Raw genomic sequence first — 16,085 nt, 5'->3', positions numbered from 1 at the left:
TGTGTCCGTGTGTGTGTGTGTCTGTGTGTGTGCGTCTGTGTCCGTGTGTGTGTGTGTCTGTGTGTGTGCGTCTGTGTCCGTGTCTGTGTGTGTGTGTCTGTGTGTGTGCGTCTGTGTCCGTGTGTGTGCGTCTGTGTCCGTGTGTGTGTGTGTCTGTGTGTGTGTCTGTGTGTGTGCGTCTGTGTCTGTGTGTGTGCGTGTCTGTGTGTGCGCGTCTGTGTCTGTGTGTGCACGTCTGTGTCCGTGTGTGTGTCTGTGTGTGTGTGTGTGTGTTTGTGTGAGGTGTGTGTGTCTGTGTGTGTGTCTGTGTGTTTGTGTGATGTGTGTGTCTGTGTGAGTGTGTCTGTGTGTGTGTGTTTGTGTGAGGTGTGTGTGTGTCTGTGTGTTTGTGTGATGTGTGTGTCTCTGTGTGTGTGTCTGTGTGAGTGTGTCTGTGTGTTTGTGTGATGTGTGTGTCTGTGTGTGTGTGTCTGTGTGAGTGTGTCTGTGTGTGTGTTTGTGTGAGGTGTGTGTCTCTGTGTGTGTGTCTGTGTGAGTGTGTCTGTGTGTGTGTGTCTCTGCGTGTGTATCTGTGAGTCTGTGTGTGTCTGTGTCTGTGTGTGTGTGTATGTATGTATCTGTGTGTGTGGGTGTGTGTCTCTGTGTGTGTCAGTCTGTGTGTGTGTGTATGTATGTATCTGTGTGTGTGGGTGTGTGTCTCTGTGTGTGTCAGTCTGTGTGTGTGTGTCTGTGTGTATCTGTGAGTCTGTGTGTGTGTGTCTGTATGTATGTGTGTGTGGGTGTGTGTGTCTGTGTGTATCTGCGAGTCTGTGTGTGTGTGTGTCTGTATGTATCTGTGTGTGTGGGTGTGTGTGTCTGTGTGAGTGTCTCTGTGAGTCTGTGTGTGTCTGTGTGTGTGTGTGTATGTATGTATCTGTGTGTGTCTCTGTGTGTGTGTCTGTGTGAGTGTGTATGTGTCAGTCTGTGTGTGCGGGTCTGTGTGTGAGTGTGTGTGTATCTGTGAGTCTGTGTGTGTGTGTGTGTGTGTCTGTATGTATCTGTGTGTGTGGGTGTGTGTGTCTGTGTGTATGTCTATGTGTGTGTGTGAGTGAGTGTGAGTCTGTGTGAGTGTCTTTATGAGTGTGTGTGTGTCTGGGTGTGAGTGTGTCCTGTGTGTGTGTGTCTGTGAGTGTGTGAATGAGTGTGTCTGTGTGTGTGAGCGTGTGTGTGTATGTAACAGAGACACCATCCAGGACAAAGCAGCCCCGCTCGATCGACACGCTAACCACAAACATTCGCTCCCTCCCCCCCCGACGCACAGCGGCAGCCGTGTGCACCGTCTACAAGACGCCCCGCAGCCACTCGCTCCTTCGACAGCACCTTCCAAACCCGCCACCTCTACCGTCTAGAAGGACGAGGGCAGCAGCAGACGCACGGGGAACACCCCCACCCGCAAGTTCCCCCCCCCCCCCCCCCCCTCGCCATCCCGACTCGGAAATATATCGGCCGTTCCTTCACTGTGGTTGGGGTCACAATCCTGGGAACTCCCCTCCCTAACAGCACGGTGGGTGTACCTACACCACACGGGGACTGCGGCGGGTTCAAGATGGCGGCTCACCCACCACCTTCTCGAGGGGCAATTCGGGATGGGTAATAAATACTGGGCCTATAGCCGGCGACGCCGACACCCCAGGAAGAGATAGAAAAAGATGGGGGGGGGGGGGGGGAAGTCAGGCCAACCGGATGTTGCGAAATTCTCCACACTTCCGGGGGCTAGGCTGGCGGCGGACGGGTTGGCGCCACGCCAAACGGCGCCGAAGGCACTGCGTGATAACCGTCGGCGTGGTTTGGCGCATGCGCAGACCGGCCGGCGTATTCTGGCGCATGCGCAGCGGGTTGTCTCCTGTAGGGCTCCGCCATGGCCGGCGCGGAAGGAAGGAGTGCCCCACGGCACAGGCACGCCCGCAGATCGGTGGGCCCCGATCGCAGTCACCATGCACCCCCCCCCCCCTTGAGGACCACACCAACCGGCCTACCAGCCAGGTCCCGCCGTGTGGGACCACGTCCATTTCACACGCCGGCGGGACTGGCCAGAAACCGACAACCGCTCGGTCCATCGGGGCCTGGAGAATTGCCTGGGGGGGCGGCGGGCCTCTGCCAACGGGCCCAGACCGGCGCGGCGTGATCCCCGCCCGAAAACCGGCTTAAGCCGCAGATTATCGGGACATTGTCGAGCTGGCCGCGTACTTACCGCGAGCTCAGTTGAAGCTGGCTGGGAGTCGATTCCGCGTCCCAACAGCCGCCGGACGCTCGGCGGCGAGTGAATGCTTCGGGACAGCGATCTCGACCGATCGTTTCCAGATGTCAAACGATGGCGCCACGGAAGGGAGGGAGCGAAACGCCGTCGCGCGCAGAGTTTTCTTTTTCGGGGGGGGGGGCCGAGTTAGAATGCGGATTACCGGGGGTACGCGGCGCTCAGACGAGCGGGGGAGGGTGGGCGGTCAACGCAAGCGCTCTTCAGCCGCTAACTTTTCCCTTTCGAAAAAATGGAAACTTCTCTACCTGAACATTTAAAAATAAAAGGCATGCGGGGGTGTGGGGGGGGGGGGGGGTGATCGTCAAGTGAGAGAGACAGGGAGACAGAGAGAGGGGCGCACACACGCACACGCACACATACACAAAACAGGATGTCGTCGAGGTGGAGACGGGGGGTGGGGCGGGGGGGGGGGGGGGGGAGGGAAGGGGAGTCGGACAGAGCGAAGAAGGCGTTCCGCTAAAGCCCCAGCATGCCATGCAGGGTGGGCGGCAGCGGGATCGAGGGACGGGGAAGCGGGGATGGAGGCGGTGAGGAGGAGGAGGGGGGGGGTGGGAGGGTGCGGTGGAGCGGCGGCGGGGCGGGGAGAGGGGGCGGAGGGTGAGAAAAGGGGTAGGGGACGCTCTCACCACCACCCCCCCCCTCACCTCCTCTCCCCACCCGGATCCCGCACCCCTTCGGCGCGGGGGGGGGGGGGGGGGGGGGGGGAGGAGGGCGCGCAACGGGACGAGCGCGGAGCCCCCGGAGGCGGGCGCCAACCGGAATGGAGAGATCGGGATGGAGATAGAAAAGGCGGCCAAGCTCAAGTCCAATCGGCAAACGGAGAGCGGGCGAGATGGAGGGAAAAGGGAGGGTGGGGTGGCGGCGGCGGCGGGGGGGGGGGGGGGGGGGGGGGGAGGGCGTGGGGTGCAGGGGAGGGGGGAGGTGAGGAAGAGGGGGGGGGGATGGAGACGCAATGGGCGAGGGCCGGGACGAGGCGGGTGGCAAAGGAAGAGCGCGGTGGCGGAGAAGGGTGGAGGTTACCGCTGTTATATAAATGTTTTGTTTTGGTATTAGCCTGGTTCAAAGAGCATCGGTGTCGCTCATGGCACAGGGAAGAACTCAAAACACACCAAACCCAAACCATAAGACAATAAGATTGATATCTACCAGATAATGTAGTTTGTTTACCATTGCGTGTCCGATGCCGGAATGCTTCACGGTGTTTAAAGGCAGAGAGGGAACGAGAAGGGAGGGGGTGAGGGGGTTGGGGGTTGGGGAGGGGGGGGGAGCAGAAAAGAAAAGAGAAAATGACAAAGACTGTGAACTCAATAAGGACTTACATCCGAAAAGAGGGATGATGGAACTCGAGAAGGTTAGTACTGTCACACAAGCTCAATAAAAGGAGGTTTTCAGTTAGTACAGAGAAATTAAGATGAGTAACATTCCGTGAGTTGGGGGGGTGGGGGGGGGGGGACCAGTGGTTAGTTCTCGAAGCGTGTTAGTAAAAGTACGCACACACACAAGTCGAGCAAATTAATTTTCGCCGCGGAGGGTGGGGTGGGGTTTTTGCCGGCGGAGTGGCGACGAGGAGGAAGGGGGGGGGAGTGGGGGGAGGCGAGGCGACGTCGGCCGACGCCTTGCGGCTGCCGTCGCCGCGGTGCCTCGTTAGGGGGCGACCCCCGTTCACCGGGAGTGTGGGGGGGGGGGGCGAGAGGGGGGGGGGGCGTTTTCAAACCCCCCCCCCCCCCCGCCCAAGGCGTCACCAATCATTTGTTTTTTCTCTTTTCAGGTTTCCACCTCTCCTTCCCCCCCCACCCACCCCCCGAAACATTTCCCCACCTCGTTTCCCCCTCCCTCCCGCCCGCCCGGCCACATCCCCACCCCTCACCCACCCGCCGCCCCGTCGCCCCCCCCCCCCCCCCCCCCCCGGCTCCCCGACGGACATCTCGTCCTCGTTTTTTATTTTTTTTCACGTTTTTCACCATCCCGTCAATCTCTGGACGGAATCGGCCAACGCCGCCGGGGAACTGGGGAGGGGGGGGGGGGTGTGGGGTTTGCGGAGGGGGTGGGGCGAGGGGAAGGCGGTGGAATCTCGCACCCCCCCCCCCTCCCGCCACAACTCCCCGACGCGGGCGGTTTCGAAACGGCCGACCAAAATCCATCTTCCCGATCCAGTCGCCTAGCAAAGCAAAAGTCATTTTTGTTGGAAAGAAAAATCCATCTGAGCATTTCAAGGGGGGGGGGGGGGGGGTGGGAGGATGTGTGGTTGGGGGAGGGGGGGGGGAATTTGGGGGGGGGGGGGAAGAGGGGTTGGTGGTGAGTTTATACACAGTCAGTGTCAGCCAGGACTGGGCAAACCTTTCAGCCGCGCATGCTTACTTGTATTCCCCCCCCCCCCCCCCCCCCCCCACCACCACCACCACACACACCTCCCCACCCCCCCCCAACCCCGGTTTGGTTCGATGGAGGCCTTTGGCTCACCAGTCCGGCCGGAGTTACCCCGGGGAGGCTCGTTTGGGGGGCTCGCCGTGTCCGAGTTGTCCCCTCGCCAATTTCGGCCCTTGGCGCCTTTGCCCAGCGATGGTCAACGTGGAGCCATGGGGTCTGCGCCCACCTTTCCTTTCCTCCCCCACTCCTCTCTTTTGCCGCCAAAGTGCGCCCGTTCACCATCGGCCATCCCCCCCCCCCCCCCCCTTGCGGGTACCTCGGGCTGGGGTGCGGGGGGGGGGGGGGGGCAAGACGTGGTGGGCATGGACTGGGGCCGCTCGGACAAGTGTCGCGTCCCACCGCTGACCCGCATCCCATGTTCCCACCCACCCTCCCACCCTCCCACTGGCCCGCCAACGCTCCTCCACCGCGACAATCCAAAGGGAGGGCGCAAGCGGGCGGAGTCATGATCGTTGGGGGGGGGGGTGGTACGAGTTAAAATCTCGCAACGCCAGAGTTAAAGTTCAATTGGCGGATGGGGAGGTGGGTGATCGTGGAAATGTCACTGGGCTAGTTATCCGGAGACCCCCCCACGGGTTAGTGTCCCGGGGGGTCGAACCCCCACCAGGGCAGTTGAATGAAGTGACAAAGATCATCGAAAGAAACAAAAAAAAACCCATCAGTTCATTAATTTGAGGCGGGTGGTTTTGACTGGCTGGCGTTGAGGGGTGGGAGGAGGGCAGAAGAGGGAGGTGTGGGGGTGTGGGGGGGGGCTTTAGCCCCCACCCTGGGTTTCCTTCGCTGGCTTTCGCTCCCCCCCCCCCCCGGTCGCTGGAAAAGCCCCCCGTGGGAGCCGATATTTGCCCAGTCCTGTGTGTCTCGACACGAGCATTGAGAAAAACAACCTTCAGCGAAGACATCCCGCTTAGAACCCTGCCCCATCACCCCCCCCCCCCACCGCGCCCTCCACAACGCCCCCTCCCCCTCCCTCTCACCCCCACCGGAACAGACCTGGAAGCATGACAGAGATCGGCATTGTTAGCCCAGCCCGTCTCGGTACTGGGGTCGGCGGGGGTGGGAGGGATGGGTGGGGGGCAGAGGGGGGGGGGGGGGGGGGGGTAACGGCACGATAGGGGGCGCCCGCACGTTTGCCGCCATTTACACAAAGGCTCCAGGTCTATTCCGTCTGGGCGGATGCCTCCGAACAGACAATCGGCACTCCACTCAGCCAGCGAGCACGAGGTTGACAAAGTCCCCTGAGGCGAAAGAAAACAGACACTTATCACGGGAGCTGTGGAGAGGAATGATTCATCACAGTGTTAGAACGCAGAAGATATTCGAGCCTCCCGCCCTAGCTGCGGCGTACCCCGGCAGGGGGTGACTGGGGAACCCAGGCCACGCTGCTCTGTGGCACCCAGCCTGGTGGCCTGGCCCAGGGTGGTCATGCTGAGGTTGGAGGCTGTCAAAACCATCCCCCCCCCCATCCTCTAATCCCTGATGGGTTCCACCCCGGCAGGCGGGGAACCGACAGCCCCACTCAGTCCTGGCTGCCCCCCCCCCCACTCCCATCGTCAGGGGGACATCGGGGGGGCGGGGGCAATTGGGGCAAATCAGTCTGAGGTGGGAGCACGCAGTGCGGAGCGGTGGGGAGGGGCTTGGCCTCGTCTGACTGGACACAACTGAGAGAGTTCATCGGCGGGAATGTGAACTGTTCCTCTGCTCACTCACCCACACACACTCACACTCACCCACACACACTCACCCACACACACACACACTCACACTCACCCACACACACTCACACTCACCCACACACACTCACCCACACACACACACACTCACCCACACACACTCACCCACACACACTCACACTCACCCACACACACTCACCCACACACACTCACCCACACACACTCACCCACACACACTCACACTCACCCACACACACTCACCCACACACACTCACCCACACACACTCACCCACACACACTCACACTCACCCACACACACTCACACACACTCACCGACACACACTCACACTCACCCACACACACTCACCCACACACACTCACCCACACACACTCACTCACACACACTCACTCAGACACACTCACCCACACACACACACTCACCCACACTCACCCACACACACTCACACTCAGCCACACACACTCACCCACACACACTCACCCACACACACTCACACTCACCCACACACACTCACACACACTCACCGACACACACTCACACTCACCCACACACACTCACCCACACACACTCACCCACACACACTCACTCACACACACTCACTCAGACACACTCACCCACACACACACACTCAACCACACTCACCCACACACACTCACACTCACCCACACACTCACACTCACCCACACACACTCACACTCACTCAGACACACACACTCTGACACTCACCCACACACACTCACACTCACCCACACACTCACTCAGACACACTCACCCACACACATTCTCACACTCACCCACACGCACTCACCCACACACACTCACACTCACCCACTCACACTCACCCACACACACTCACACTCACCCACACACACTCACCCACACACACTCACCCACACACACTCACCCACACACACTCACTCACCCACACACACTCACTCAGACACACTCACTCACACTCACCCACACACACTCACACTCACCCACACACATTCACACTCACCCACACACTCACACACTCACCCACACACACTCACACTAACCCACACACACTCTCACACTCACCCAAACACACTCACTCACCCACACACACTCACCCACACACACACACTCACCCACACACACTCACCCACACACACTCACACTCACCCACACACTCACCCACACACACTCACCCACACACACTCACACGCACACACACTCACCGACACACACTCACACTCACCCACACACACTCACCCACACACACTCACCCACACACGCTCACCCACACACACTCATTCAGACACACTCACCCACACACACTCACACTCACCCACACTCACCCACAAACACTCACACTCACCCACACACACTCACACTCACCCACACACACTCACACACTCATCCACACACACACACTCACCCACACACTCACTCAGACACACACACTCACCCACACACACTCACCCACACACTCACACTCACCCACACACACTCTCACACTCACCCACACACACTCACACAGACACACTCTAACACTCACTCAGACACACTCTCACACTCACTCAGACACACTCACACACTCACTCAGACACACTCACCCACACACTCTCACACAGACACATTCTCACCCACACACTCACACTCACTCAGACACACTCACTCAGACACACTCACCCACACACACTCACTCAGACACACTCTCTCACTCACCCACACTCACTCAGACACACACACACTCACACAGACACACTCAGACACTAACCCACACACACTCACTCAGACACACTCACACTCACTCAGACACACTCTCACACTCACTCAGACACACACACTCTCACACTCACCCACACACACTCACACTCACCCACACACACTCACTCAGACACACTCACCCACACACATTCTCACACTCACCCACACACACTCACCCACACACACTCACACTCACCCACTCACACTCACCCACACACACTCACACTCACCCACACACACTCTCACACTCACCCACACACACTCTCACACTCACCCACACACACTCTCACACTCACCCACACACACTCACACTCACCCACACACTCACTCAGACACACTCACCCACACACACTCACCCACACACACTCACCCACACACTCACACTCACCCACACACACTCTCACACTCACCCACACACACTCACACAGACACACTCACACATTCTAACACTCACTCAGACACACCCTCACACTCACTCAGACACACTCACACACTCACTCAGACACACTCACCCACACACTCTCACACAGACACACTCTCACCCACACACTCACACTCACTCAGACACACTCACTCAGACACTCACCCACACACACTCACTCAGACACACTCTCACACTCACCCACACTCACTCACACACACACACACTCACACAGACACACTCAGACACTCACCCACAAACACTCACTCAGACACACTCACTCACTCAGACACACTCACTCAGACACACACACTCACCCACACACACTCACTCAGACACACTCTCACACTCACCCACACACACACTCACACACTCTCCCACACACTCACATTCACTCAGACACACTCTCACACTCACCCACACACACTTACGCACTTTCACACTCACTCACACTCACACACATTCTCTTTTTTAAAAAATAATTTTTACTGAAATTTTTACAAAATACAAAATATAAACATCTTAACTCTATTAACATACAACCGCGGTAACACCCCATGAACAATACCCCCCCCCCCCCCCCCCCCCCCCCCCCCCAGCTTCAAGAGCAACTTCAAACAAAAGGAAAGAACAAAAACAGAGAAAAAGAAAAAACAAAAAAACAAAAAAGAGAGAGATAGCACCCTCCACAAACCCATGTGCACAGTTCTCCCTCCGGGTTGCTGCTGCTACCGGCCTATTTCCCTACCACTCTCACACACTCTCAACACTCACTCACACTCTCACACACTCTCAACACACACACTCTCTCACACACTCACTCTCACACACTCACACTCACTCACTCACACTCTCACACACTCTCAACACACACACTCTCACACACTCTCAACACACACTCACTCTCTCACACACTCTCACACTCACCCACACACTCTCACACTCTCACACTCACTCAGACACACTCTCACACTCACCCACACACACTCACACACTCTCACACTCACTCACTCTCACACACTCTCAACACTCTCACACTCTCACACGCTCAACACACTCACTCACACTCACTCTCTCACACACACTCACTCTCACACACTCACACTCACACACACTTACTCACACACTCTCACACTCACTCACACACTCTCAACACTCACTCACACGCTCACACACTCTCAACACACTCATTCACACTCACTCTCTCACACACACACTATCAACACACACTCACTCTCACACACTCTCACACACCCACACAGACTCACTCACACACTCTCACACACTCACACTCACACTCACTCTCACACTTACCCACACACAGTCACACTCACTCAGACACACTCACACTCACCCAGACACACTCTCACGTTCACACACACTCACTCACACTCTCTCAACACACACACTCTCTCACACATTCACACACACACTCACACTCTCACACACTCTCAACACACTCACTCACACACTCTCTCACACACTCACACTCTCAACACACACTCACTCTCACACACTGACTCACTCACACACTCTCACACACACCCACACACTCACTCTCACACTTACCCACACACAGTCACACTCACTCAGACACACTCACACTCACTCAGACACACTCTCGCGCTCACACACACTCACTCACACTCTCTCAACACACACACTCTCTCACACACTCACACACACACTCACACTCTCACACACTCTCAACACACTCACTCACACTCACTCACTCACTCTCACACACTCTCACACACTCACACTCACTCACTCACACACACTATCTCACACTCTCAACACACACTCACTCACACACAATCACACTCTCACATACTCTCAACACACACTCACACACACTCTCCACATACTCTCTTTTTCACACTCACACACACACTGACTCACACTCTCACACTCACACCACCCTCACTCATACACTCACTCACACACACACAGATTCACGCACTCACTCACACACTCTCACACTCACTCACACACACCCTCATTCACACACTCACTCACACTCACACATTCACTCACACACTCACTCACACACACTCTCACTCACACACTCACTCACACATTCACTGACAAACTCACACTCTCTCACTCACATACACTCACACTCTCTCACGCACACAGTCTCACACACTCACTCACACATATGCACACACCCCCACAAACTTAGAGAACACAGTCACACATATACATCCACTCACACACCCAGATGGACAGAGACACATGCACACACATATGCATACGGACAAACATACACCGACGTACACACACACATGCATATACATAGACACACACTCAGATGGACACACACTCGATGGCACACATTCATGCACACACACTCACACACACATTTACACGCGCCCTCACTCTCGCACTCACACACACCTCTCCAGACCGGCGGTGCTGTGTGATAGAATTGACTGCAATGCTTTCGCCTGAACCTTTTGGGGGGAGTGGGGGAAAGTAAAGATTTGAAGGAAGAACCATGAACAGAGATAGCCTGCACACGGAGGGACGTGTGAAGTTTGAGTAACTGGCCCGTCGATGGTGATAATGACGGCTTTCTCACTCCACCCAGTGGTCTAGCATTAATGATGGAAAGGCAAGTTGAGGAGCCATCGACAATAGTGAGTAGGCCATTGTGTCACCATTGTAAATATTGAGCAGGCCAATGTGTCATAATTGCCAAGAGTGAGTAAGCCATTGTGTCACCATTGTAAATATTGAGCAGGCCAATGTGTCATAATTGCCAAGAGTGAGTAAGCCATTGTGTCACCATTGTCAACAGTGAGTAAGCCATTGTGTCACCACTGTCAATAGTGAGTAGGCCATTGTGTCACCATTGTCAACAGTGAATAAGCCATTGTGTCACCATTGTCAATGGTGAGTAGGCCATTGTGTCACCATTGTCAACAGTGAGTAAGCCATTGTGTCACCACTGTCAATAGTGAGTAGGCCATTGTGTCACCATTGTCAACAGTGAGTAGGCTATTGTGTCACCATTGTCAAGTGAGTAAGCCATTGTGTCACCATTGTCAATAGTGAGTAGGCCATTGTGTCACCATTGTCAACAGTGAATAAGCCATTGTGTCACCATTGTCAATAGTGAGTAGGCCATTGTGTTAGCATTGTCAATCGTAAGTAGGCTGCTGTGTCGCCATTGTCAATAGTGAGCAGCTGTTGTGTCACCACTGTCAATAGTGAGTAGGCTATTGTGGCAACACTGTCAAAAGTGAGTAGGCTGCTGTGTCACCATTGTCAATAGCGAGTAGCTGTTGTGTCACCATTGTCAATAGTGAGGAGCTGTTGTGTCACCATTGTCAATAGTGAATAGGGCATTGTGTCACCATTGTCAATAGTGAATAGGCCACTGTGTCACCATTGTTAATAGTGAGTAGCCGTTGTGTCACCATTGTCAACAGTGAGTAGCCGCTGTGTCGCCATTGTCAACAGTGAGTAGGCCATTGTGTTAGCATTGTCAATCATAAGTAGGCTGCTGTGTCGCCATTGTCAATAGTGAGTAGCTGTTGTGTCACCATTGTCAATAGTGAATAGGCCACTGTGTCACCATTGCCAATAGTGAGCAGCTGTTGTGTCACCACTGTCAATAGTGAGTAGGCCATTGTGGCAGCATTGTCAATAGTGAGTAGGCTGCTGTGTCACCATTGTCAATAGCGAGCAACTGTTGTGGCAGCATTGTCAATAGTGAGTAGGCCATTGTGTCACCATTGTCAATAGTGAATAGACCATTGTGTCACCATTGTCAATAGTGAATAGACCACGGTGTCACCATTGTCAATAGTGAGCAGCTGTTGTGGCAGCATTGTCAATAGTGAGTAGGCCATTGTGGCAGCATTGTCAATAGTGAGTAGGCTGCAGTGTCGCCATTGTCAATAGTGAGCAACTGTTGTGTCATCATTGTCAATAGTGAGTAGGCCACTGTGTCACCATTGTCAATAGTGAATAGGTTGTTGTGTCTATGAACACCTGCAATCTTTGTCAGTTTAATTATTCTCCTCCTACAGCGCCCCCCGTTTGTCTGGTGCCAGGTGGCATTACCATTATCAGAGCCAATCAGGGGCAGGGAAACCTCTCTTGCTTCTGTGGCACTGCTGTGGAATCTGGAAAGTTGGCAACGGACCGCCCTGTTGACTGCAAATAGGGGGAAATGAGGATGGCACATGGGGCGGCAGTGTGGTACAATGGTTAGCACCGCTGCCTCACAGCGCCAGGGACCCAGGTTCGATTCCGGCTTGGGTCACTGTCTGTGCAGAGTCTGCACGCTCTCCCCGTGTCTGTGTGGGTTTCCTCCGGGTGCTCCGGTTTCCTCCCACAGTACAAAGATGTGCAGGTTAGGTGGATTGGCCGTGCTAAATTGCCCCTTAGTGTCCAAAGATGTGCCGGTTAGGCGGGGCTACAGGGATTGGGCCTAGGTTAGGGTGCTCTTTCAGAGGGCTGGTGCAGACCCGATGGATCGAATGGCCTCCTTCTGCACTGGAAGGAGTCTATGGAACATTAAGAAGGTGAATGGAAGGCGATCCTTTACCACGAGAGGAACGGAACGTTAAAAGTGCGGATGTTCTGCTTCAGTGCTAGGGGGCGTCGGTGAGGCCGCGCCCCGAATATCTTGGGCAGTTTTGGCCTCCTTACTGAAGGCGGGGTGGAAATGAGTCGGAGGCCGTTCAGAGGAGGTTTACTCGATCGATCGATTAGGGGCCTCACGGTAGCATGGTGGTTAGCATCAATGCTTCACAGCTCCAGGGTCCCAGGTTCGATTCCCGGCTGGGTCACTGTCTGTGTGGAGTCTGCACGTCCTCCCCGTGTGTGCGTGGGTTTCCTCCGGGTGCTCCGGTTTCCTCCCACAGTCCAAAGATGTGCGGGTTAGGTGGATTGGCCGTGCTAAATTGCCCGTAGTGTAAGGTTAATGGGGGGATTGTTGGGTTACGGGTATACGGGTTACGTGGGTTTAAGTAGGGTGATCATTGTTCGGCACAACATTGAGGGCCGAAGGGCCTGTTCTGTGCTGTACTGTTCTATGTTCTATGTTCTATGATACCCGGAATGAGGGGGTTGTCTCACGAGGGAAGGTCGAAGAGGGGTGGGGGGGGGTTTGTTCCCGGTGGAGTTTAGAAGAGTGAGGGTGGGGGCGGTGGGTGAGGGGATCCGATTGAGAATCTGATGCACCATCAATTACGCAAAGACGAGAGTAGGATGTAATCGAGGCTTTATTTCACTGAGATGTGTGGCCTCCTACAGCAGCTGGCAAAATGGCTGCTGTACGGGGAGCACACATATTTATACTCCGCCTACTGGGCGGAGCCAGCAGGCACCGATCTAACCCCGTACCTGTGGGAGAGGGGCCTTACCGTAAAGCACCTATATCAACATCCTCTGTGTACAATATATACATCAGCGGTGACTGCCACAGGATCCTGAACCGTCTCAACAAGGCGGACGTGGAAAGGATGTTGTCTCTTTGTGGAGGTGTCTGGGACAAACAGAAAGAGGATGAATGGTTTCCGGGAGGTGGTGGGAGCAATAGTCGTGCATGTGGTCCTGTCGAATGTGACGAGCTTGACATCTTCAGAGAAGATGGCCATGCCGAATTGCCCCCCCCCCTCCCCCCCCAGTGTCCAAAGATGTGCAGGTTAGGTGGGGTTATGGGGGGTGAGGGGAGTGGGCCTGGGTAGGTGATGTACCATCAATTGGACTTGAGTCGTGACGAAGTTCCATATATCAGGCTTTAATCAACTACTTGTGTGCCCGGCAGCCGACTTACAGAGAAAGGCTGACTGCCGGATCCTACGGATTCTTATACCCCGCCTCGTAGGTGGGACTACCTGGCTCTCGGCCAATGGGTGAGCAGTCACATGACTAGCCTCAACCAATCAGCAGAGAGGCACATGACCGACCTGAGCCAATGGGCAGCGAGTGCTCTGCACCAATGGTAGATAGGTACCGTAAACCTCCTAGTTATACCACCACAGTAGGGTGCTTTTTCAGAGGGCCGGTGCAGACTCTATGGGCCGAATGGCCTCCTTCTGCACCATCGGGATTCAATAGAGATGAGGTACCAATTGCAAACTTTGTCCCCAAACCCTGGCTTTAATATTGCCCTCAAATAGGATTTGGTAGATGACAAACGACTTTGTCAGCAGCAAAGATGGTTTTTTGCACAGAGGAACATTGATCTCAAGAATAAATAGGCTCCTGTTCGATTGACGCTATTTAGGCGCCCCCCACGTAATCCATCTCTGCCTTAATGACACAACGCCTTTGCCTGAATGAGCCCCATGGTCTCTTTTAGCAGGCAGAGTATTCCACTCTAGCCTCGGCAGGCCATCTTGACACAAACAAACACTCCCAAAGCACCATGGGAGATACCGCTAGGCCTCCTGCAGTGGGACGCATCTCCTGATCTCTCCGACCCAAGAGTGGGTGCCAATTCGGGAAGGAGCGTTCCGTCAGCAGGAAGGCCGTCCGCAGGTGGGGTTCATAAAGTACCATTCACAGAATCCCCGCAGTGCAGAAGGAGGCCATTCGGCCCACCGTGTCTGCAACGGCCCTCCGGGGGAACACTCAACCCAAGCCCACAACACCCATCCTTGCCCCTGCCCGAACTTCGTGACCCAACCTGCACATCTTTGGACACAAAGGGACGATTTAGCACGGCCAATCGACCTAACCTGCACATCTTTGGACACTAAGGGGCAATTGAACACGGCCAATCCACCCAACCTGCACATCTTTGGACACTAAGGGACAATTTAGCACGGCCAATCCACCCAACCTGCACAGCTTTGGACACTAAGGGACAATTTAGCACGGCCAATCCACCTAACATGCACATCTTTGGACACAAAGAGACAATTTAACGTGGTCAATGCACCTAACCTGCACATCTTTGGACATTAAGGGACAATTTAGCACGGCCAATCCACCTAACCTGCACATCTTTCGACACTAAGGGACAATTTAGCACGGCCAATCCACCTAACCTGCACATCTTTGGACACTAAGGGGCAATTTAGCACGGCCAATCCACCCAACCTGAACATCTTTGGCAAGTGGGAGGAAACTGGAGCACCCGGAGGAAACCCACGCAGACACGGGGAGAACGTGCAGACTCCGCACAGTGACTGGAAGCCGGAATCAACCCGGGTCCCTGGAACCGCGAGGCAGCAGCGCTAACCACTGCGCCCTCTGTGAGTATCAGTGGTCAGGGGCACGGCGGAGAGAGCGGGAGAGTCGGCCTTCTCCCTGCCCCCTGTCTACCTGTTTTCAGGTTTGAGGTGGGGCCCCCGCTGGGGGCGACAGGTAGGATGTATCGGCCTCCTTATTTGAGACAGGATGTAAATGTGTCAGAACTGGTTCAGAGATGGCGTCTCAGGCTAACCCCGGTTTCGCTCAGTTGGCTGGGCGGCACAGGCATTGAGGCGGGCAGCGACGTCAATACCCCGCACCGGCTGGAGTTATTCTTGCAGGCCCCCCCCCCCCCCCCCC

At 55.4% G+C, this 16,085-nt stretch overlaps 1 protein-coding gene across 1 annotated transcript in view; it reads right to left on the bottom strand.

Annotated features, from left to right (window-relative positions):
- Nucleotides 1-16,085, bottom strand: part of LOC119958830 (neurexin-2-like) — a 691,929-nt gene that overhangs the window by 362,902 nt on the left and 312,942 nt on the right. Inside the window, exon 5 of the mRNA XM_038787333.1 lies at nt 3,464-3,487. Within this exon, the coding sequence (XP_038643261.1) occupies nt 3,464-3,487 (24 nt within the window). The remainder of the gene's footprint in view (nt 1-3,463; nt 3,488-16,085) is intronic.

Source organism: Scyliorhinus canicula, chromosome 31 (assembly GCF_902713615.1).
Source record: "Scyliorhinus canicula chromosome 31, sScyCan1.1, whole genome shotgun sequence".
Taxonomy (NCBI): domain Eukaryota; kingdom Metazoa; phylum Chordata; class Chondrichthyes; order Carcharhiniformes; family Scyliorhinidae; genus Scyliorhinus; species Scyliorhinus canicula.
This window is presented reverse-complemented; position numbering and strand designations above follow the sequence as displayed.